The sequence below is a fragment of the Neofelis nebulosa genome, chromosome 15 (assembly GCF_028018385.1).
Source record: "Neofelis nebulosa isolate mNeoNeb1 chromosome 15, mNeoNeb1.pri, whole genome shotgun sequence".
NCBI lineage: Eukaryota > Metazoa > Chordata > Mammalia > Carnivora > Felidae > Neofelis > Neofelis nebulosa.
Genome location: NC_080796.1, coordinates 48,046,045 through 48,070,116, shown reverse-complemented (window position 1 = coordinate 48,070,116; position 24,072 = coordinate 48,046,045). Strand labels below are relative to the sequence as shown.

Here is a 24,072-nt window from a genome sequence, read left to right as displayed (position 1 = left end):
TCTCCTGACAGTTTCTCACTGCTGGGTGGCTACATGTCCCTTCAGAAGTATCCAGTTCTCCGGGCCCCCGAAAAGACCAGCAGTGAGACTATCTCTCTGGGCTTCCAGTTTCCAAATCTGGAAAATGAAGGCCAGAACACAATACACTCTACTGATCTTATAGGTTGTCATGAGGGTCCAAGGAGATAAGAGACAGAAACTGTTACGAGGAATAAAAAACCCTACCCAAGTGTCAGTTAGCACCCACTGCCAGACCCAGGCACTCTCCTTCCTAATGCTGGGTGCACTCAGATAGACGCAGGGAGCGAAGTCTCTATCCGGCAGGTTCCCCAAGCCTGTATCTGTGAAACCCATCTCCCCAGCGGCTCCCCAGCAGTCAGGTATGGGCCACCTTCTTCCCAAGACATAGCCTATCGCTTAGGTGAACATACAACTTACCGTCCAAACCAGGACCTTCTTTCTTTTTTTATTATTTTTTTTTAACATTTATTTATTTCTGAGAGAGAGAGAGAGAGAGAGAGGCAGAGAGACAGAGAATGAGTGAGAGGAGGGGCAGAGAGAGAAGGAGACAGAATCCGAAGCGGGCTCCAGGCTCTGAGCTGTCAGCACAGAGCCCAACGTGGGGCCCGAACCCACAAACTGCAAGATCGTGACCTGAGCTGAAGTCGGATGCTTAACCGACTGAGCCACCCAGGCGCCCCAAACCAGGACCTTCTTGAGAATGGATGGAGGCACTGCTAACAATCACACCAGGACATGGGTGTGAACCAGGCTACCCTGGACACACCTGGCTGCATGGTCACCCTCACTGTCACCACCCCAGGAAGACTAACGTCAAAGGCTAGTGGGGAAAGAAAGACTGTGAGTCTCCTCTTCTAAATACTTCCTCTTCTAAAATACCCAAAAGTATAGCCATCACAACTACCTCTTTAAATGAAGACAGGATTTAGAGACTATGAGAGAGTACCTTTAGGGGCAGCCTGGGAGGAAAAAGGGCACAGAGGTGGGGCACCTGGGTGGCTCAGTCAGTTAAGCGTCCGACCTCAGTTCAGGTCATGATCTGGCGGTTTGTGAGTTCAAGCCCCACATTGGGCTCTGTGCTGATAGCTCAGAGCCTGGAGCCTGCTTCGGATTCTGTCTCCTTCTCTCTCTGCCCCTCCCCACTTGTGCTCTGTCTCTCTGTCTCTCAAAAATAAAATAAATGTAAAAAAATGTAAATGTAAAAAAAAAAAAATGTTTCTAAAAGCGTGAGCAGGGAAGGGGCAGAGAGAGGGAGAAAAAGAATCCCAAGCAGGCTCCTCGCTGTTAGCGCAAAGCCCCACATAGGGCTCGATCTCGTGAACCCTGAGATCATGACCTGAGCTGAAATCAAGAGTGAGGTCTGATGGAGCCACTCAGGCGCCCCCGAGCTCCCTTTTCTTCATTTAATCTCGTCAGCTCCAAATCTGTCACTGTGGCCGACCACCTGATTAAGGTTTCGTGTGCATAAGAGGGTTCCAAGTCTAAAAAGAGGTTAGAAAAACCCTGGGCTAAGCACTGTCTACAGGAGACCCCTGCCAGAATAAACACATGTTCCCTCAGAGAGTCAGCACGTCAATGGCACACAGCAGTAAAGCTGAGAAGGCTACCCAGGTGGCACTGGGGGCCCACCAACTCTTTCCCACATTCTGAATGTCTCACAGATCATACGCTTGCATTAACCAAAACGTAAGGCTGGGCCACTGCACACAGCACATACGTGGCTTTGGCTGAACCTCCATCATCAGGTTCGGTAACCCGGGCCAAGTTCTGCTAAGCAGAGCCAGGGTCTAACACTCACAGATGTCCTTAAATAAGGTTTGCAGAAGAAGAAACAAAGTAGTAAGTGTGGCATATCTGGGGAATAAGAAATCTTTCAGAACTAGGGTCCCTGTAGGACAAATGGGGTTCTGCTGGTGTTGAAAAAAAACAAAAATGCTCAGAAGACTCTGTATTGGTAGATCAGCCCATCAGATTAGGGAGCTGTCACACCGCAGAAAACAGAACTTCCCAGGCGGGGGGGGGGGGGGATCAGGGACACAAGATGGAAGTGCTGTCAGGCACCAGGGCACGAAAGGCCCAGAGCGCTCAGAACTGCATCGTAAAGTGCACGTGTGTGCGTGGGCACAAAAGGGTGTGAGAGGTTATGAGACAGAGGACGTGTGTGGGGACCCGTGTATCTGTGCAATGCTGTGTAACAGTCACGAGAACGTGTGCTGTGTATGTATGGCCATGAGAGAGTGCCCACGTGTAAGAGCACGGTCGTGAGGACAGGGTCCTGAGAGCACGTGCGTGAGACAGTGCATAGGTATGTGTAATGGTGAGACAGATTGTGTGTGGTCATACGCCAAGGGCTCATGACACACAAGACTATGAGTCTGATCATCACAATGTGTTGTGAGCGTGTGTATAGTCATGAGAGTGAAGGTGTGTGGGGTTATATAAGCCCGGGCATCTGGGAGTCAAGAAATCACGTGTGCCCCTAAGAGCACGCGGGCGCCATGAGAGCCTGTGCATGGCTGTGTGTGTCTGATCATGAAAGCATACGTCGCTGGTCATGACAGACTGTAAGTGCATGAAGGGTATGCATGGCCTTGAACCCGTGTGAGAGGAAGAAGAGGGAGGGATGGGGATGACAGTGAAAGAATGAAAACTCCATTTGTTCCAGGCACTCTGCCCCAAACAAAAGCCAAACATTTTGGGGGTGCTCCACAGTTAGTCTAGTGTGAGCGGAGTTCAAGGAACTGGGTCCGGCCCACCCTTCTATACTGCCACCCATCAGAGCTGCCCTGCAGGTCTCCCAGGCCCAGGGCTCCAGGTGCATCAGAGATGGCGGTGGACACCCCCTGGATCTCCCAGGTCGTTCCTCATAAAACAGCCCAGGCCGAGGTCCTAGCCTGGCCCCCACCCCCCAAGCCTTCCACTCTCAGCATCCTCCTCCAAGCTAAAGGAGAGTCCTCTTCTGTGGCATGTGCCAAGGACCCCTGCCATCCACTGCCCACCCTACCCTGTCCCTTACCTAGAACTGCACATTCCTACTTGGAAGGGTTCTCCAAGGTCACGTAGGCCAACCTCCCACACAAGGTGGCAGTTCCTTCTACACATCCCTGACAGCTCAGTCTTCATTTGATTATCATTCGGGAATGGGAGCTCACCGCTAAATGAGGTAGGCCTCGTTGTCCTAAGGAAACTTTTTCTTGCACCGAATGCAAACCTGTCTCCCCTCTGAAATGACAGTCATCCATCTGAAGACAGTGGCCATGAAGTCACATCAGCCACATATTTTACTTACGAGACTTCAACTCCATTGGCCAAGCAAAATATGCAATAAAAGCCTCTAATGCAAAGCAGCTACTTCATCTGACACTTAACCACAAAATTATACTGTACATACTCTCTTAAAAATCATTGCACATATTATACAATTAATATACCATGAATACTATTAACATAATGTATATGTTGATCTACAGTAACGCTACTGTTCAGCATTAGAGACCTAAACCCATACACCATGCTTCATGGGAGATCTGGGGATTTTCACTTTACCTACTGCCTATAGAATCTAATTCTCCCACTGAGAGGTAAGACCACACTGTACGGGGTCCCCAGGGGCTTCTCTGCTCTAGGTTAAATATTTCTAGTTGCAAGGCAGCCCTGCTTCTTTGAACCCAGGCAATCAGGAGACAGACCTCTTTGATTCAATCCAACAACTACATATTGAGCTGATTTCCATGAATCCAATACCGGATTCTAAGAGTTGTTATAGATTCAAAAGGCGTGTGAGATATGCCGTCAACCCTCAAGAAGTTCACAGTCTACTTGAGAGGACAGAGATAGAGTGGTTCCCCCCTGCCCCTTCGTCGATCCACAGTCTCATTTTCTGGGATCTCAGCTACCTGTGGTCAACCACAGAGGATCCTCCTTCTGATGTATCATCAGAAGGTCAACAGCAGCCTAAGGCGACATCACAGTGCCTACGTCATTCATCTCGCTTCATCTCATCTTGTGGCCCTTTGTCATTTCACGTCGTCACAAGAACAAAGGTGAGTTCAGTAAGATGTTTAGGGAGAGAGACCACATTCACACGTAACTTTCATTACAGTCTGTTGTTACAATTGTTCTATTTTATTACCAGTTATTGTTGCCGATCTCTCACTGTGCCTAACTTATAGATTAAACTATCATAGGTGTGTAGCATAAGAAAAAAAATACACCATACATAGGATTTGGTACTATCCACGGTTTCAGGCATCCACGGAGGGTGCTGGAATGCTGTGGGTCCCCCTGCAACAAGGGGGACTACCGTATACAAGAAATGGCTCGAAAGCAACAGAGAGTAGCACGTGACCAAACAACCCGTCTCTGACACAGCCTTGGGGTCAGCCCGGAGCACCACCTGGAGTATGTCCAGTTGAATTAACCAGTGGCAGTTTCTCCTCCCAGCTCTCTCAGAATGAAGCAGCCCTAGCCAAGCCCTCTCAGCCCGACAGGCAAGAAGCTGTTCCGTGCTGGAGCTGGCCTCGCCTGGCGGAACAGAAGACACCTGACGGGAGAGGGGTCTGTAGGACCCAAGGCTCTCTGAGACCAGAGCAATGCACTGGGCAGCGATGTTTCCTGTGGGATTGGAGGGCCATTGCCAAGGAGAAGAGGGCAGTCCTCAAGCCCCGCCCAGCCCTGGAGTTTCACACCATCCAAGCTCAGGGCTCCTTCTCCCCACGGCTACTTCCCCCCACCGGCCCTGCCCCATGGCATTCTCAGTTCCCACAGGCCCCTCCCTGCACAGCAAAGACTGAGGGTCCCCTAGAAGCTGCCCCTCTCAGACTTGGCCAAGCACCACGGTCCATCAGAGTACTTTTTACCCCACTAGCCATCCACAGTGCCACGCTCCTGTGAGCCAGCACCGTATGCCCTCCAGAGCTAATTATAGGTCAGTGAGCTAGCAGGCCAGAGGGGGGACAGATGGTGACTTCATGTGGCTGCAATACACACCACCCCTCCCTGTGACCTCCCCTCCATTCCTCCTGATTCCATACCTGGGACCTAGACTCTGAGGCAGCTTTTACTCTTGTGGTCCTCTCTGCTCCTTACCACCTCCTCTCCAGGACACACATGCCACGCACAACCCCATGCCAATCAGAAGCCACACCTTTGCTCCTACAGCAACCCATCCAAGGGCCTAAGGCCCCAGGGGAGAGTCCCCCCGGCATAAAAAGGCCTCAGCTAGTGTCTCCATATCCTCAAGCCCCCTTGGTCTCCGGCTCCCTGGCCCTACCGAGCCTTCAAATTTGACTCCTCCTCCCCTCCCCAGCTCGCACCCTGCTAGCCTCATAGGCTCTGAAAGATCCACTGAAATCCCTGACAACTCTTGGCAACTCTAGGATTCCAGCAGTCAACTCAGAGAAGAGACCTAGCAGCCTGGTTCCCTGCCCTGCCCTGCCCCTCCAATCCCTCCTTATCACCCAACTGCCAGACCTCATATACTCCACGGTTCTGACATCATGACATGCTCATCGGCACACGCCCAGGTACCACTAAATGAGATTTCTCACACCCCCTTCCCCACACTGTTCTATCTTCCACAGGAGGGCATCTCCCACTGTGCCGAGTGTCTCGTGCATTCTTGGCCTCTGATAATCATTGTGCGATTCATCATCTCATTATTTGGAGATGCTATTTATCTCAGGCAGCCTCCTAGGGCCTCAGGACAAAGTCCTAGAAAATAGCTAAGAAAAATCGTTCAAACTGTCCCTTTTGCTAAGGCAGGTTCTCTTGGGACTACCTGTCCAGTTAATAGTGGTAGTGGGTGGATGGGTTGGAATCCAGTTCAGACAGCTGTTTGAAAACATGTAGACAGGGCTCTGCTTTTTCCTAATCCAACAGCAGTGCAACAAAATGGGAGCGGGGGAGTTGTTAACAGAGTGTGTACCTTTCAGCTGCTCCATAGCAGTAAATTGCCTTCAAAAGACCCAGCACATAGCATCGTGCTTGGCACACAGTAGGCACCAAATAAATGTTTGCTGGGTGTTGAACAAGAGTACTAGGTATCAGTTCCAACAGCTCTGGAAAGACAGGGAAGTCCCTGAAACCTGGCTACTGGAGGGGCCTGTTCAGCTCCCACCAGGAGGGGATCTCCATGCTAACTAAGCAAAGCCTCTTCCTTAACCACTCGCTCACCACATAGAACAGCAGAAGAGCAGCCCCAACAAACATATCCCTCTAAATGGATACTGCCAGCAGACCCCTCTCCTCAAAGGTGACATCAGCTCCTAGTGGCACCTTGTCCTGGATCCCTCCTCCTTCTCAAAGAAAACCACCCACACCACATTTCCAAGTCCTCCAACCTGACCTCTCTCTTCTCACCCACCATCAAAACCTGCAGGATCTATACTGGAAAACACTCCTACTGCGTGGTTCAAAGTCAACTCCCCACTCCCATCCTCCCAGTTCAGGAATCTATTCCAGCCCTCTTTTCCGGTTGCGCCCACTCTCACCCCCACCCCCACCAGACCTCGGGTTGGCCGTTCCTTCCATCCCAGCCCCGGCACTGCGGAGATGGGGGCATTTCTGGCACAGCCTGAGACCGGCAGTTCAAGGAACGGAGAGCCAGCGATATTAAGAAGGGGTGTTAGTAGCAACGCGGGAAGGATTAAGACCCCCCGGCAAGCTCGAAGACCTCAGTACCTCCTGTGCCCAAAGCAGCGGAGCCGGCCCAAGAGCTAAGAGGTGCTTTTTCTCTGACTCTCCTGGATGGGAAATGGGGGCGCAGTCCATCTAGCTCCCACCGGGAGACTTGCCAACTCAGCCCCCCTCCTCCGAGGATGGTGGAGATGAGGGAGAACTCCACGCCCTCCCGCAAACCGGGCATCGCCCCCCATTCTCACCCCCAAGGGCACAGGGCACTGCAAAAGCCGGCGAGGGGCGGCAGAGAGAGCAGTATCTATGCCAGCCGGAGACGACACATCCGGAGTAAAACGGGGCTGTTTTCCAAGGCGCGCTAGACAGAGACCCCTCCCCAAACTGGAGGGGAGCTGGAGGTGGGAAGAAGAGGCATCCTTTTCCCAGCCCGGGTTCTGGGCGCTCACCTGCCTGCAGTCGTCGAGAGCCAGGCAGCTCAGCTCCGAGGCGGAAGGGAGCCGCCCCCGACTCGGGGGAGCCAGACACGTCCTAGGGAGCGGAGCGAGCGCGGAGGTAGCTGCAGCCTCCGCCAGCGCCTAAGCGCCTCGCCTCTAGGCCCCGCCCCTCCCTCCCCTAAAGGTCCCTGGCCCCACCCCGAAAGGCGGGGCCTAGCCGGCTCCCCCGAGGCCACGCCCCTGCCCCAGCACGTGACGAGAGCCGCTATGCTACTGCACGCCATCTTGGCTTGGCCCGGAGAGCCCTTCTGAGGAGGTGGAGAATCAGGGTTTTACCCAACAGCACTGAAGTGTCAGGGTCCAGCAGTCCCCTGCCTCCTTCCCAGGAGCACACGTCCTGCCCCTCCATTTGTACTCTGCCCTTACTCCTAATCTAACCACCAGCTCCCTAAATTGGCCTGTCCTGGCCTTTGAATGGTTGCCAATGGTTTGTCACCTTTCACACCTGCTCTCATACCACTTTATTACTTTTCTTTTGGTTGCATCTATTTCCTAAGTGGGGAACCTTAAAATCCGAATACATTTCCGAATACACTTCCGATACTTCAATGAACTGTATGGCTAGCCTGAATTCAGGCACCCGTCCGTGCTAACACTGTTACTAGAATATGAAATGTCTGTTACATACACATAGTATGAAGACAGTCTCCATGCCAGATTCCTGACTGACAAGTTTTACTTAAATCTCTCCATTTTCCTGAATTGCTCCATACCCTGTCCCGTGTGGCTATTAATTGCATCTTTCCCATCTGGTTTGTGAAGTCTCATCACAGTGCCTACTCAATTCTTTAGGATACCCAGTGCGCACTGCTACAAGTGTGAAGAATTTTTATATACATGCAATGTGTACATATTTATAGATTTACACACAACATGTTCCGGATCTTCTGCAACTAATGCTGTATGTAGTTGAAATCAGAACGACACATAATACCGTTCTTTTTTTTTTTTCTTTCTCCCAGTATATTCACCAATTGGCTTAGTTTCCTTAGATCTTCGGTGGAAGACAGGAAAATCTGAGTAATTCTGATTATGGGGGTGAGAAACACAGCTAAATTTGTGTAATTTTGTTTGTCTGACCCTGAGAGCAAAATCAAGAGATATACTTTTAAGAAGTGAAAATTACAAAGCAGTTTTTACAAAAGTAGTCCAGAAAGTTCCAACTCTTCTCCAGGTGGCTTGGGGTTCTTCAAAAGGAAATCCCTGGGACACTTCACACATCCTTTCACTAAAACATGAATCATCCTAGAAAAGGCAACTTGGCCAATGCAGAAGGAAGGCTGAAACCAGAACTAAGTGTTTGTCAATATCATTCTAAGAAAACAGCTGAGGAGGTATCTAATATTGTATCAATCATCACCACAAAGTTTAATACCAAAACTTAGAAGTTGAGTCAGAAGACAATTATTAAGCCAAATTAGTTTCACTCCCCTTTTAAAGGTACCTCCTAAATGGGGTATACACGATCCATCAGAATAATTCCCTGCTGCTTCATGGCATCATTAGTCCAGGGAACCAGAGCTCTGTGCTTCTTCCCTTCTGCCTCAAAAAAGCAACTTTTGATTGTAGGCCTTTGCAAGGTGTTACTGTCCTTGGAGGGGGGCGGGGGTTGTTTATTTTTATCATTCACATACTCAAATTCTGATTTTCACTGACCCAGGCTCACTTTCCATGTGAACAGCTTTTAGTACCACCGTCAGTGTGGGGTAAGGTTTAGCTATTAGCAGCAGTCTTAAACAGATGCTTCCTAAGAATATTCTTTAAATAGTAGGGGTTAGGGAGGATAGTTAAGGAAAAAAACCACACGCTAATTTAACAGTTTGGTTTGTGGTAATAATTACCCCCATAAGATTTACATGGCTTGAGACTATTATCTGAATCTCATGGCACCATCTGGCTACTATCCAGCTCACACCGGCTAATTTGGGGGTCTGGGGAGGGAGGACAAGTAGCAAGGTTATCTTGTTAGGAAAGACAAAATAAAACCAAAAATCCCACCCACGAACCTCTTCTCAGAGTACACCAGCTACAGCAAGTCCTCTAACAGGACGTTAGCATTTCTGCAGGGATGTAAGGCCAGTCTCCTGTAGGCACACAGAATGATAGGCAGCATAGGACAGGCCAGGGCAGAGGCAGATCACGAAGTGCTTATAGTTCAGGAGGCTGGTTTCAACGCAGAATGCATTTTTTTTTTAAATGACCTTCAGCATAATAAATTCCTAACAATTCAATGAAAATATCATTATTCTTCTGCCTTTCTTGGTCTGTTTTGCAATTTACTTAGAAACACATATTCCAGGGGCGCCTGGGTGGCTCAGTCGGTTGAGCGTCCGACTTCGGCTCAGGTCACGATCTCACAGTCCGTGAGTTCGAGCCCCGCGTCAGGCTCTGTGCTGACAGCTCAGAGCCTGGAGCCTGCTTCGGATTCTGTGTCTCCCTCTCTCTCTGCCCATTCCCCGCTCCTGCTCTGTCTCTGTCTCTCAAAAATGAATAAACATTAAGAAAAGAAAAGAAAAGAAAAGAAAAGAAAAGAAAAGAAAAGAAAAGAAAAGAAAAGAAAAGAAAAAAGAAAAGAAAAGAAAACACATATTCCAAAGACTCTTTCATATATACCTTTTAGGCTGATTACGGATAAGGTATACCACAATCAAATTTTTACTTACCCTCTTACTTTCTTATCTATGTACAATCTGCCTCCTTCCTTTTGCCACCATCTACCAGAGGGAATGAAACGAACTTTTTAACTGTGGGACAGCAAAAAGACCTGGGTCAGAATCCTCCACCATTTATTGGCTGCATGGCCTTGGGTAAGTCACGGATTCAGTTTTCTCAACCACAGAATGGGACCAGTATCACCTACCTTACAGGATCATGAGAATTAGTGTTATCGTGTAAAGTTCCTAGTAGAGTACCAAGGGCACAAAGTCATCATCACCACCACTATCAAGCCTCGTGCAAAAATCCAAATTGGCAAAAAAATATTTATGCAAATATCCAAAAGTGATTTTTAAAGAAAGATACACAAGTCAATCTTCTAAGATTCTGAAAACCCTGTCACCTGCTTTATTTCTGGAGGAGGGTAAAGGGAGAAGAGAAAATATTCACTTGAATTTGAGGGGGAGCTTAATGGGACGCAATAGTAGCAACAATTTTAGGCCTCTAAGGCTCCTCTCTGATCACAAGGGAAGGCTGAAACTTCCTTGTTTGGAGATTCAAGAGTTTAATTTTTCCCTAGAGCAAGATCATCCATTTTTGCTGGGATAAAAGAATAAAGAACAACAAACTCAATAGCACCAAATGGGGTTTAACACAGAAAATGGGGCCAGGTTTCTCCTTTCAAATGCACATTTTTTACATTAAAATATGTTTATAAATCATAGTTGTTTTTCCTCTCGATTCAATCCTTCTCCTTCCCCTACCAGGAGCCCGGGGAACTGGAAGAGCACGTGTGTTACTGACCAGATATACAATCCGGACGCCCCTTCCAAACCGGAATCTGATTACTAATGGACTGGCCCAGCTCAGGGCTGCCCTCAGCGACGAGAAGCAGTAACTACGCTCTTAGGGAGAATGGGTACTGAGGATGCCACCAGTCAAAGAGTCGAACGCTGTGCACTGGGTCCAGGATGATTTGCACGCCCTGTTCGCTGCGCAGTTTCCGGCCGCCACGGACAGGAGAGTCCTGGAACACCAGTCTCACACGATGATGCCGCATGTCCGTGCTCACATTGATAGTAAACTAGCAGAGAAAAAGCAAATTCAGTCCCCAAATCCAACAACCTTGTTTTCCTACGGCTTACTCTGAAATAAGACAGTCTAGACAAAATTTACACTGGCTGGGCCACAAAATGAAATTTCTTCATATTTAAACTCTGCTAAAGAAAGCCTCTCAAATAGCTGAGTAAATCAGGATACACACACACAGACTACCACTGAAGTCAATATTTAAAAACTGGGTGGGAGCTATACGAAATGACTTGAAGGCATCCTGATGAGATATTTTGAGCAAGTCAAACAAGATGCATGAAACATACATCTGATCACATGTTTGGTAAAATGAACCACACAATCTCTAAATATGTTTATGTATATGTTGGTCTGTATAGAACTGTAGGAGCATGAAGTACAGGGAATCTGAATATATAACTAGGTCATTAATGTGACTTAACCTTGAGGGAGGGGAGAGGTGCCTAACAACCAACACAGCATGTATGATAGAATCTCAATTATACAAAATTATTTAAGAGAGTGGACGTATGCATGTACATAATAATGGACACAATAAAGAACAACTCCCAAAAAGTTAATAGTTATAGGACAGTCAACGTCTAGGTCACCTTTCCTTTCTCGATGTATTTATGTATTATTTAAGTTCTTTCAATGAAGTATGCATTATTTATTTTACCATTAAAAAAAGAATAAAACTATTTTCAGTGTGGAGGTTGGAACCCCACGCAGCTCTGAACATAAGCCTAAAGGACAGCGAAGATAAATCGCATGAACCCTCAAGTTCCCAATCCAGTCAAAATTTTTAAAAACTTGGAAAATAGGCCAGAGACATATTTGTTGTTTACTAATCTAATTCTTGGCTAAGGCTTGAATAGTCACCATCACACAGGGGACCGAGTGGTCACCCTACATTTTAGTATTCCATTTATGACACCACAAGCACGCCTCAAGGTCCTGACATACAGTGCTCATATATAAGCCTCCATATTATCCCTGAAAGGATGATGTTTCTCCAATATTAACGATAACTATACAAAGATACAAAAAAGACATGAGATAAGATATTCTCAGATATGATTAACTCCTCCATAAATCTGTTCCTAATATATAAATCTGCTTTCAGAATTTTTAAAAAAAAAAAATTATTCTTCAAAGATTTTTTCCTCGATGATTAAATTTATAAATTTCTGTCCAGCCCTCCGTATAGTGAGAGTATGTAAAAGAGCTAAGAATGACACGCTGTCCCCACTTACCAGGGTAAATATCATTCCCATGACAATTGGAATAAAGATGAAGTTGAGGGTAGTGACCTGTAGTAGGCAGCAGTCCTGGTCTGGGTTGGTATGAACATCTTCGTACTGAATGGGAGGCTGCAACCCTCCCATACACTTGCTCTTTAATCTAGGGGACTGAAGAGAACTGAGAATTACTCTCATAGCTTAGAGGCAATGTTCATGGCTCTAAGACTCCACCCGTGAAAGTCCTATGGCTCAACAAAAGGATAAGATCCCTCTTCTGTCACCTCCTCTCTTTATAGACATATTGGTTTCTATACAGATCAAAGAAAACCTGCCTTTTGAAAGAAGAGGAAACACATTAGGATAAGCAATGTGGCAATGGGTATATGCTTCATTTAGGCGGGATTTCCGGCCTTCTGGCAAGAAATGGAAACTTATAGCTCTATCAGAAGCTCTCCAATGTTTGAAAGATTGCAAACTCCTTGTGACTTGTTGGACTCCAAAGAACGTCTGCTGCACAAATGGGACAGAAGCAGAAGTGGCCGTCTAATTCCAGTCACCATAAATAAAAGAGTCGTGAGTCTCAGAACTAAAGGAAATCTCAGCATTCACCTTTCTGCAGTTAATTCCGGTCTCAGCTGGAACACTGCTGAGACTGCCCTGCAGCTCCTTCCCAGAAAGATCCCATGGTGGACCTTCTATCAAGATCTAATGGGTATCACAGATTGAGGACCTCTTATTAACATCAAATGATTAGAGCCAAAATTCTTCCCTAAAACCACGTTTAAAAAAAAAAAAAAAATCAAATGGAAAAATATGATTTACTTTCATTATAAACCTATCTGTAACTCACCTACCATCAAGTGCAGGATAACTAATCGCATTTATAATGCATCTCCTCATAAGATACTAAGTAGGGGAGACAGAAGGAAGAAATGAGCCTGCTGAGGACAAGAAGTAAAGACAAGCAAAGCAGACCCTCACAGAGGCCAAGATCTCAGGTATAGTCCAAGCAAAAGGCAGAGACAGAGTAGAATACTATCTCCTCTTCTTATACATAGCCTCTTGACAGCCCCTTTCCTCAGGGCCTCCCCACACGGCCTCAGGTGTAAAACCATACAAATCACTGTTGTTTGCAAATACATTTGCTTTGAAAAACAAAAAGTGATAGGCAAACAACCCCAGTACATTGTTATAACAAGTTTTCCCCTTTTTCCCATGTTTAGAAAGTCGTCAACTATACAGAAAAGGTAATAAAAGAGTGCAATAAACTCCTGTATACCCTCTATCATTAGATATTCCATTTTCTCTCCTCCCACCTCTCTCTCATGTTATGTATACACACATATACAAATCACACGCACGTTGGGGGCAGAAGGGGCAAAGCCATCTCAAAGCAGCACTGATGCACCACCTTATTCAGCATGGATGAAGACACATATAACCAGAGTGTCACCGTCATACCTAAGAAATTAACAACAATTTCCTATCATCTCATATTCACAGCATCCTCAAATTTCTTGAATTGTCCCCATGTGTCTTTTATAGCTCTTTGTTCCCCGATTCAGTGCCCACTTTGCATTACACTATTGTACCATGGGGTCTCTTTCGTATAGGGTAATTCCTCCTTCCTTTTCTTCTCATGGCATTTCTGTAAGTTTTGATGTGTACTATTTGATTTTAATAAGGCAATTTTATGCCTAGTGAAATTTATTAGAACAGCATAGTGCCTGAAAAACAACAAGAAGATACGACTACATACCTGTTTTTTGAACTTAAAGTTGAATTCCCACATTGGTTCCTGTCTGTTCCCAACAATCTTTCTGCACCAGAAAAGTAAGCACTGCAAGAAAAAGAAAAATAAAATAAACCAAAAATAAATAAATATAAGACAGAAAAGGAAAAAAATCAAAATAAGGTCACAAAAAATAACCAGCAAAAACCTGTTTGACAGCTCTAAAGCCAGCCACAGTCCCAATGCTGAGATTTTACTTTGGCACAGATAGAGACCCCTCCCCACCAATTTGACACTGGTGCAACATGAAAAGACACAGTCCCAGGGTTATTCAGTAAAGAGAAGAGGGACCAATATAAGTCAACCTCAGATGCTGTTGAGGTCAACCCCCACTGTTCTCATCTTTAAAGACAGAAACATGGTCTCTAGAGACTGGGACATTCTCTGATTCAGCAAGCCACTCCTCTATATGAAAATATAAGGGCAGCCAGTAGCCACCAGGCAAGATGATAACAAAGCCATAAGGCAGGCAGAGATGGCCGGTCCTGTAACAGGAGCAAGCCACTCAGGACCTTCTGGGAGCAGACAGCCGATGTGAAAACTACAGAGCTGGGCTGAATTCAGTCGCAAGTAAGCCCCTCAGTGAAAGTCAGGCTACAGCTAGGGTTAACACAAGAAGTTAAGTACCTCCCAGGGGATAAGGGGTGGGTCGTCCGCCGTGCCAGCTGTCCTGCCCTTCAGACATGCCCTGTACGTCCTGCTGTTCCATCAAAAATAATGGGCTTGGCTTTAAGGGGCAGACACTTCTGCTGCCATCACAACGGCTCCAGTGTCCCATACAAGCTATGCTATTGAAAAGAGAGAGAGGGAGAATCAAATACGAAAAGCTGGAGTCCAGGAACGTGGGACAACTTCCTTTAGGCATGCTGCCAACTCCCTGAATGCCATGCGATTGTGGTTATACAAGTGGCAAGGCCATGCATGGGACACCTGCCACTGCAGGTCCCACATCCTCTTAAGAGATCGCTAACAACAAGGCACGAAAGAAGCAGCCAAGAGGCCTGGGCTTACTATCTGGAAATAAGACCTTAGGTTTCACCACCTTGGCTTTTTATAATCTACTTTTAAAAAATTAGCATAAGTGATAAGACTATGAAGCCAGAGGTATTTTCGATTTAGGCAGTAGCACTTGCATTGTGCACTGGAGCCGCTAGGATGTGTCAGGCATGAGGAGTTCGCCCAGTGCTGCTCTACTCCCAGCAAATGACTCACACCTGGCATGATGTGTAGCTTTGGGATGATCCCCACCTCCTCCTACTTGGGCTGACACTATCAAATGTTTCTGGGGGAGGCAAACTGCAAGTGTGAGATGATATACCGTCCACTCATATTACTAGCGGAAGCAGCTGCTGGGTGAAATTCTACTCGCCCCGCATTCTACACTTGCCCTAAAGCCACCAGCGAGTGTGGTATTAAATTGAGCTCAGCCCATAACCCTGATCATCTCAGTCTGCAATCCTGGAAGGAACCTCGATAATCCTGAAACCAACAGTACCCTTTCAACCAACATGTAGCAGGTAGAATAGTATCACACTGGAGCTAAACTAGGCGAGAAGAATCAGAACACCCAAAGCGCAGCAACAAAATAGAAGAGAACGGAAAGTGCTACAGAACACCAGAGCTGGGGTAGGAACAGAGTAATAAAATTTACCCACAACTCATAAGAGACAGAATGTAGACAACGGTATTAGTTGAAGGAGAAACAGGCTGAGGCATCAACTTGCCTAAGTGATCGTGTCTGTTGTACTGGTCTAGCTCGGCAAAAGTGGGTTCGCTGGATATTTCAATATGGCGTAAAGGAGAGAAAGGACCAAAGGCTAATAGACCTATTTACAAATCAGAAGAATGCCAGATACTTGAATACAATGTATGAATAAAAACTACTGGGGAAATCCCAAGATATAAGAAATAGCCTAGGACACAGCAAGAATTTGAGAGAGCTAAAATCTACGAGCGCGAGTACCTTATACTCTCTGAAATGACCTAGCCCAGAGCTTGGCAACAGTGGGCACTTAGCATAGGCTAAAGTCTGTACCAAAACCTTTTAACGAGGTCAACAAGAAACAAGAAGCCTAGACATCAAGGTCACATTCAGAAAAGAAAATTACTAAGGTGTTCGTGTTATATCTTTGCATCGTGATTTAAAGCACCTTGTAAGAATTACAGTTTACATCTACCGTTTGAGTTGTGCTCTTCCTAACCCAAACCATCAAAACCATCTCAAGTGATCCAATGTACAATGCATGAGAATAAAGTAAAGAGAATAAAGAATATGCTAGAAGCACAAGAAAGCTTTAAGGTAAAGGTAAGAAAAGCCAGCCCAGCAGAGCAGGAATGTCTTAGAGAAGTGAAACCCTTGAGTCCTGAAAGCTTCCATTAGTCCCCTAGCAGCCTGGAACCTATAGCCCTAGCCCTTCCCATCAGGAAAGCTGGAGATAAGCCATATTAATAGGCCCACCATACAAGAGCCCACTAGTTAGGCGCCAACAATAATTCTCACTTACTTTGGAATTCTTTAATGTGCTGGGAGTGCTTTCTGGAATGGCTGGATTCTTGGAGATTCGAGCAGCAAATGGCTCATACATATGGTACAGAGATCGGATCACACATGCCCGGAGACAGCGCAGCTTCTCCATGGACTCTGGTCGCAGGCGCAAAGGCAGAGAGGCATCCAGCGTGTAGTGCCTGAAACATGACACATTACTCCTACCAATATGTGACCTATCTCTCCTGCTCCGGGTCCCCTAGGATTCCTACTTTCCATATGAACCTAACTGTATGATTCTACTGGCCAGTAGTTAGCTTGTCCCCAGTGTTCTCCCATGCACACACGTGTACACACACACACACACACACACCACCACCACCACCACCACTTCTTCATTTCTTAGCTATTTTTACTTCTTTGCTATGCAAAAACCAATTCACACAATCTTGTAATCCCGCAGTCCACTCATGTGTTTCATGTCTCAACAAGTTCTCTACATACTTCCACCTCAACATCTCTCCCCATAACATCCTTACTGAGAGTTTATAATCTTCGTTACATTTCTGCATCTGGTAGCAAAAGCTAGCCGTCTTACTAATTATATCATTCACTTGCTCCTCACTCTCACCTCTACAACTATACACCGGGCAACATGAATACAAAAACTCTACGATACTTCATGATAATTAGCAAACTAAGAAACAATGAACCCAGTTAGAAAGGTAAGCAGATAGACACCTGTAGCTTTTGAAAATTCTAGTTAAAATAAACTTATGAAGAAAAGTCAAAGACCACTCTTTGTGAGACCCGAAGCAAGACTTTTTGTCGAAAGTGGATACTGGATGGGGGAGGGGGCAACCATAGGGAAGACAATTACCTGGATGAATTAATAACACCAATTTTAAATTAAAGAGGGGCTCAATTTGGGATGAGCACTGGGTGTTGTATGGAAACCAATTTGACAATAAATTTCATATAAAAAAAAAAAAAAAAAAAAAGAGGGGCTCAAGGAGTCCAAAGCTAGGCTCACGCCCGGCATGGAGCAGAGAAAGTGAAAACAGTCACCAGCCAGGGAGTAGCTCCAAATCATAATCAGCAATGAAATCAGCTACAAAGACAATAGAGTGAGCTCCCTGTGGTCGCACCTTCGGTACAACCTGGTCCAAAAGGCAGCAGTGCAAGTGACAGTCCAGGCATTCTTACAAATCAGGGAAAAATTCACAATGTCCTCAGGACGGATATAGGAGGCCAGCAATAGCCAAATATCCATGGGATACTCTTCTCCTCCAGCCCCGTCCAGGTCTTCTGAAACAGAATAGAGAATATAACCTTTGACCTTCTATTACACACATACCTAAAGATCCCCAATCATTTCAATTCTCCCAGGGCTTGCACTGTTAAAAAAACAGTTTTAAACAGGTCCAAAAAGCCTGTCAGGCTCATCATTTCCTGCTTATTCTAGCTGCTAGAAACTTGCTTCCTGTTGCCCAAGTGACTAGGTCATATTCTTAAAAGGCTTTTATTTAACAACTATTCAAACACTATTTTGAAGTTTGCCAAAGTACTTCTGCATACATTATACCATTCCACTCCAATAATTCTTCAACAGAAATAAGGAAAATATTACTGTGCCCATTTTATTAGTAATAAGACACAACCTTGGCACTAGGTTAAGGTAAACAGAACCCAGGTTTTACTCCAAATTCTAGCTTTGCACCACGAACTCTGCCTCTGGGTGGCTCAGTCGGTTGAGAATCAGATTCTTGATCCCAGGGGTGCCTGAGTGGCTCATTCGGTTGAGCATCCAGCTTCGGCTCAGGTCATGATCTCACAGTTCCCAAGTTCAAGTCCCGCATCAGGCTCTGTGCTGACAGCCTAGAGCTTGTTTCGGATTCTGTCTCCCTCTCTCTCTGCCCCTCTCCTGCTCATGTCCTCTCTCTCATTCTCTCTCTCGTTCTCTCTCTCTCTCAAAAATAAACTTTAAAAAAATGTTATTAAAAAAAAAAAGATTCTTGATCTCAGCTCGGGTCTTGATATCAGGGTAATGAGTTCAGGCCTCATGTTGGGCTCCACACTAGGCATGAAGCCTACTTAAAAAAACAAAACAAAATATTCTGCCCTTGATTTCCCTCACAGTCCCCATCCACTAAACATTTTCTTCAATTCAGTCATTCTAAAAAAAAAAAAACAAACAAAAACTGATTTTAAAATGGTATGATGAAGCCTCAAAGTGCAAACTAAATAAAATAGCAGGTAAGTTACAGCATATCTTCATCACTCAATAAATGCCTGTAGACATGTTTCTTTCCTTCCAGTTCCTCGTTTCATTGCCAGTTTGACCTATGATCCTGGCCAGGAGCATTCAGTATTCAAAGATGCCCTGTGACAACGTATCCCCACCTCCTCCTCCTTCAGACCTCATCAGGGTTCATTCTCTTAACTCTGAGGTCCATCAGATGTCTCAAATTCAAACAAAAACTCACACTCTATAAAGATATCTGCACCTGGACAAACCCTAACCCTAACCTGTAATTCAGACCTAGTCACACAACTATCCAAAGAGAACTTTTCTTCTTTCTCTTTCGTGGGCAAAAGGACCCTACACTACCTCCCCAAAGCTGCCTCTACTTTTTTAGCTAACAGCTTCCTGCAGCTATATGACTCAATCAGGTTGTTGCATCAGATTCTTCGTTACACGGACCAATGCCTCCAAAACAACATCCTCTTCTCTGGTTGCAATTCTTCCTTATAATTTCTGGTAACCATTTAAGGTTAAGTGTGCCATGTTTGGGCCCCACCTTCTCCCACATTAAATCTCTCCCTAAAGAAGAATGAAAAGGACTATCAGAATTTCTCCCACTGAGTCCCATAAGGAGCTTTACAAAGCAGAGTGCTGTTTAAAAATGTTCATCTTTAGGGACAAAACTTGGTAACTACTGAAGAACTGTCAGTGTTTGAAACATCATTATTAAGAAATTTCAAGATGCAGGAAATGGAATCAGTAAAAGAAAGCCTCTTGGAGATAAGCCATGAAGGACATAAAGAACTTTGATAGATATAGCTTAAGAGAAAAGTATTCCAAGTGAAATAAACAGTAAACATAAAGCCCAGAGACCTAGAAAAACAAAACACATGTGACAGCAATAAAGAGACAAGCCTAACAAGATTCTGATACTATTAAGAAATTACTATTAACCTTTTTAGACAGGATTAATTTTGTTGTTGTTGTTAAAGAGTATTTGTCTTTTGGAGGGAACTACCAAAATATTTACAGATAATAACAGGATACCCGGAAATTGTTTCAGAATAATCCAGTGTGTGTGTTGAGGTGGGGGAGTAGTGGTTGAAACAAAAATGGCCATAAGTTGATAAGTGTTAATGCTGGGTAACAGCTATATGGGACTCATTATACTATTTTCTCTTCTTCTGTATTTGTTTCATTAAAAAGAAGCTAAAAAGAGAAGGTAAAAAAAAAAAAAAAAAAAAAGACCAGTCTGACTAGAATGAAGGAACCTAATGAAAGTAAAGCAGAGCAGAGAACTAAAAGATGAATTACAGTTAAACCTGAAAGCCACAAATTATGTATCTGGTAAGTGACTTGTATCCTGAATACACAAAGAATTCTCACAACTCAGTAATAAAAAGATAACCCAACTTAAAAATGGGCAAAGGATGGGGTGCCTGGGTGGCTGTTGGTTAAGCATCCACCTTCGGTTCAGGTCATGATATGGTCTGTGAGTTCGAGCCCCACATCAGGCTCTGTGATGACAGCTCAGAGCCTGGAGCCTGCTTCGGATTCTGTGTCTCCCTTTCTCTCTGCCCCACCCCCACTTGCGTTCTGTCTCTGTCTCAAAAATGAATAAATGTTAAAAAAAAATTTTTTTAAATGGGCAAAGGATTTAAGTAGACATTTCTCTAAAGAAGACATACAAATGGGCAATAAGCACACATGAAAAGATGCTCAACATCATTAGCCATCAGAGAAACACAAATCTAAACCATGACATACACCTGACATCCACTATGATGGCTTTAATTTAAAAAGTCAAACAATAACAAGTGTTGGTGAGAATGTAGAGAAACTGGAACTCTTTACATTACTGGTGGGAATGTAAAATGGAAACTACAAAAAACACACTGGCAATTACTCAAAAAGTTAAACCAGGGGCGCCTGGGTGGCGCAGTCGGTTAAGCGTCCGACTTCAGCCAGGTCACGATCTCGCGGTCCGCGAGTTCGAGCCCCGCGTCAGGCTCTGGGCTGATGGCTCGGAGCCTGGAGCCTGTTTCCGACTCTGTGTCTCCCTCTCTCTCTGCCCCTCCCCCATTCATGCTCTGTCTCTCTCTGTCCCAAAAATAAATAAAAAACGTTGAAAAAAAAAAATTAAAAAAAAAAAAAAAAGTTAAACCAGAGTTACCATGTGATTCAGCACTTTCACTCCTACCCAACAGAAATGAAAATATACGTCCATACAAAAACTTGTACAAGAGCATTCACAGCAGCATTATTCAAAATAGCCAATAGGGGCGCCTGGGTGGCTCAGTTGGTTAAGCATCCGCGACTTCAGCTCAGGTCATGATCTTGCATTCCATGGGTTCAAGCCCCGCGTCAGGCTCTGTGCTAACAGCTCAAAGCCTGGAGCCTGCCTCAGGTTCTGTGTTTCCCTCTCTCTCTACCCCTACCCTGCTCACACTCTGTGTGTCTCTCTCTCAAAAATAAACACTAAAAAAAAAAAAAAAGTTTTTAATGTTTTTTAAAAAAATAGCCAAATAAACTGAAGTACTGTTATATCCCACAAAATGGATGAACTTGAAAACATGCTAAATGAAAACAGCTAGACACAAAAGACCACATATTGTATGATTCCATTTATATGAAATGTCCAGAACAGGCAAATCTATAGAGACAGAAGGTAAATCAGTGGTTGAGGGTAGGCTAGGGGGACCAGGAGGATCAGGAGGAAATGAGGAATAATGCTAAGAGGTTTGGGGTGATAGAAATGTTCTCAACTCAGATCATGTTCATGGTTGCACAACTCTGTAAACATACTAAAGCCATTGAGTTGTACACATTAAAGGAGTGAATTTTATGTCATTAAAGAGATTTTAAAAGTCTGTAAGCTGTTCTCTGGAGTGTGCCCAGAAACAAAGCAAAGCAAGATAAACCTCTAAAAGCATGGTGATGATGAGTAGGGATTTCAAGCAAAAAATTAAGGAACAAAGAAATGTGAGGAATGTCAGTATTAACTTTGGCCTTCTGGAAAACAGTGGTATCACTGACAATAACTGGCATAATTGCAAAGCGATGTCAGTCCACTAATTATTGACTGTTCCAATATATTTTAATAAATACAAATATCTGTTACCTGACTCTCAAGTACAGATCAAAGTTCTGGCACATCTGACACCAAAAATGCACATATCATTTATACATTAGCTTCCCCTAACTCTAGCTGATCACTGGAACCACTTTAGCTTTAAGAATAGCTATTCTGGGTGCTACCCCAGGAAAGTCTGATTCATTAAGTCTAGAGCAAACCACCATACAACAGTCTGGCACATTATATTCTGTTAGTTTATTTTTCTTTGTTTCATTTGTGTGAGTTTTATTGGCACTAAAGTATAAAATCACATAATTTTCTATTTCCCACAGTATCTATTAGACATAAGCAGACATTAACAATTGCAGAGCACTTAAAAGTCCATAGTAATATCTAACCTCAGCTGAAATGAAACTGGTTATATACAATCCACATATTTAGGAAAACGTTTTTGGTCACATCTTTGCTTCCTCACCTGTTCAGAAATCCAGAAATGCAAAGGCTTTTTGTGTTCATGTCACCATACGGGTTTTTACCTACCAATGACATGTTCTCAATGAATGGCTAGTACAGTCGAATTTACAACTCCAGATTATAAGATTGACTCTTACCAATCTCCTTTCCTCTCAAATTTAGACAAAAGTAGAAAGCGCTAGTATATTAAACCTGTCCCACTACTAAGATCCAAACCCTGGTTCTCCACTGGCTTCACCTCTTGTGCTACTGAGAAAGCGAACAGCTTCAAGTGATCATGACAGACAGGACTAAACCAAAAGGGAACAAGCCCTATACCTTTGTGCCTCTTGCTCTTTTTTTTTCTGGAGACGGTTCTCTCATGGATGCTCTCCTCCTGAGCATCCATCTCATCACTGCTGTCAATGATGTCACAGGGCTCACCAACCCCAGAAAGAGCTTCCACTGCAGGAACCTGGGAGGCTTCCAAGCCACAAAGAGATTTTACTAGAAGAAAATAAGGGGAGAATGAGATGGCAGAGTCCCATCCAGAAATACAAATGACACGACTTAGGCAGGATATCAGCATCCAAGAGGAAAAGAAAAAGGGGGGAGGGGGGAGCAATAGTGTGAGAGAGCCTGCTGAAGAAAGCTGAGAACCAACAAGAAAGAAATTTTAGCATTTAAATACAAAAAAACTGGAAAGCAAATGAGCAAACTGACTCCAAAGTTGCAGAGATTGACTCCTTAACAGTGTCAACTTCAGACCTGAAGAAAAAGGGAGTGCATTATTGTTCTTCCACTATAAACCCTGTAAGATAAAAACAAAAGGTTAATGCTATTCTCGTTTGCATAATTCTGAGAAGCAATGAGAGAAAATGAATCCAATTTAACCCTGTTCCTAAGCTAGAGTCAGTGGGTGCCAGAAAAGCACAAGTCGCAGGGACCTGTGAGTTAAAGGCTTGTAAGAGAAGCATGAGAAAAGGAAAAGCACACTTCAAGGTTATCACACAAAGAAGCCAACTGCAGAATAACTGAGAGTACATATGAACCACAGGAAAAAGACGAATAACCAAGAAGGAGGCAGTGAAAATTACAGAAAAGTACACAAAGATACATATTTTTTTTTTGGATGCAAAAACAGAAATAAAATATTTCTGCTACAGAAACTGCTACTGCTCTTGGCTAATCCTCCCTTTCCCCTCCTCCGAATACATAAATGACTATTCAGGACGGCAAACACGTTTATGGGAAGATGCCCAAAGGATTGCAAGAAAAACACTGAGGCAGGATCCCAGGAAAATGAAACACCTAGTTCTGTCTTCACGGCCTGAGTCTGAAAAGACTTGTCGGCAGCCTACCTTCCTGCTGAACAGCATTGGCGACGGCTTTCTTGACCCGTCCAGACCTCACGACCGCCGGATCCGAGTTGGCATAATCCGCCACGGTCACTGAAATACAGCATCAACCCTCAAAGGAGGAGGCCTTCTCTCGTCAGCGTCCTCCCCGCCTAGACCTCCTGCTCACTGCAGGTCCCCGGCCCCAGATTACAGGCAAGCGAGCGCTCGCCCCGGCGCCGTCCAGCCCCCCTCCCTGCCGCCAGCAATGAGCCTTTCAACGCCCCCACCCCCTCGCCCACCTCGTCCAGAGCAGGCGTCGTGGGCCCGGAACTTGAGGCGCTTCCCTCTCTTGGGCATGGCGACCGTATCGGGGCGAGGCCGGCCTAGCGGGCCGGGACCCCGGGCCATGCCTCGGGCCGGAGAGCCGGCTCCGGGAGCCGCGAGCCAGCTCCGCCCGGCTCAGCGGCCATCCCGCACCGGAGTCCGCCGCTCTCGCGAGGACTTAGGCCAGGGCTCCGCGTCGCGTTGGCGGTCGACGCCCCATTCGGAAACCAATCACC

General features: G+C 45.3%; 2 protein-coding genes across 13 annotated transcripts in view; both read right to left on the bottom strand.

Moving 5' to 3' along the window:
• The window catches only part of PPFIA4 (PTPRF interacting protein alpha 4), a 51,060-nt gene extending 43,810 nt beyond the window's left edge, over positions 1–7,250 (bottom strand). For all 7 annotated transcript variants that reach the window (XM_058700138.1, XM_058700141.1, XM_058700142.1 and 4 more), the window contains exon 1: positions 7,104–7,250. The gene's annotated coding sequence lies outside the window, so the exon portion shown is untranslated. The remainder of the gene's footprint in view (positions 1–7,103) is intronic.
• Positions 7,251–10,183: 2,933 nt separating this feature from the next.
• On the bottom strand, positions 10,184–24,025 carry TMEM183A (transmembrane protein 183A). 6 transcript variants are annotated; one of them, XM_058700723.1, is made up of 8 exons: positions 23,812–24,025; positions 23,534–23,623; positions 22,512–22,679; positions 17,547–17,703; positions 16,418–16,598; positions 13,881–13,961; positions 12,134–12,281; positions 10,184–10,890 (listed from the first exon to the last, which is right to left on the bottom strand). In XM_058700723.1, exons 1-8 carry the CDS (start codon positions 23,918–23,920, stop codon positions 10,745–10,747), a joined length of 1,080 nt encoding a protein of 359 aa, XP_058556706.1. In that variant the 5' UTR covers positions 23,921–24,025; the 3' UTR covers positions 10,184–10,744. The 6 variants fall into 6 exon arrangements, with proteins under 6 accessions (XP_058556706.1, XP_058556704.1, XP_058556701.1 ...); XM_058700721.1 differs by having other exon boundaries at positions 17,547–17,706; positions 23,812–24,024; XM_058700718.1 differs by having other exon boundaries at positions 12,134–12,289; positions 23,812–24,022.
• Positions 24,026–24,072: the final 47 nt, after the last annotated feature.

Bases quoted from the DNA above. Each gene is read 5' to 3' on its own strand.
- TMEM183A (XM_058700717.1), bottom strand. From the start codon at position 23,920: ATGGCCCGGGGTCCCGGCCCGCTAGGCCGGCCTCGCCCCGATACGGTC. The intron at 22,680-23,533 runs GTAGGCTGCCGA...ATTTTCTTCTAG, and splicing joins CAATGCTGTTCAGCAGGAAG to TAAAATCTCTTTGTGGCTTG. The intron at 17,707-22,511 runs GTATAGGGCTTG...ATTCTGTTTCAG, and splicing joins AAAGAGCAAGAGGCACAAAG to AAGACCTGGACGGGGCTGGA.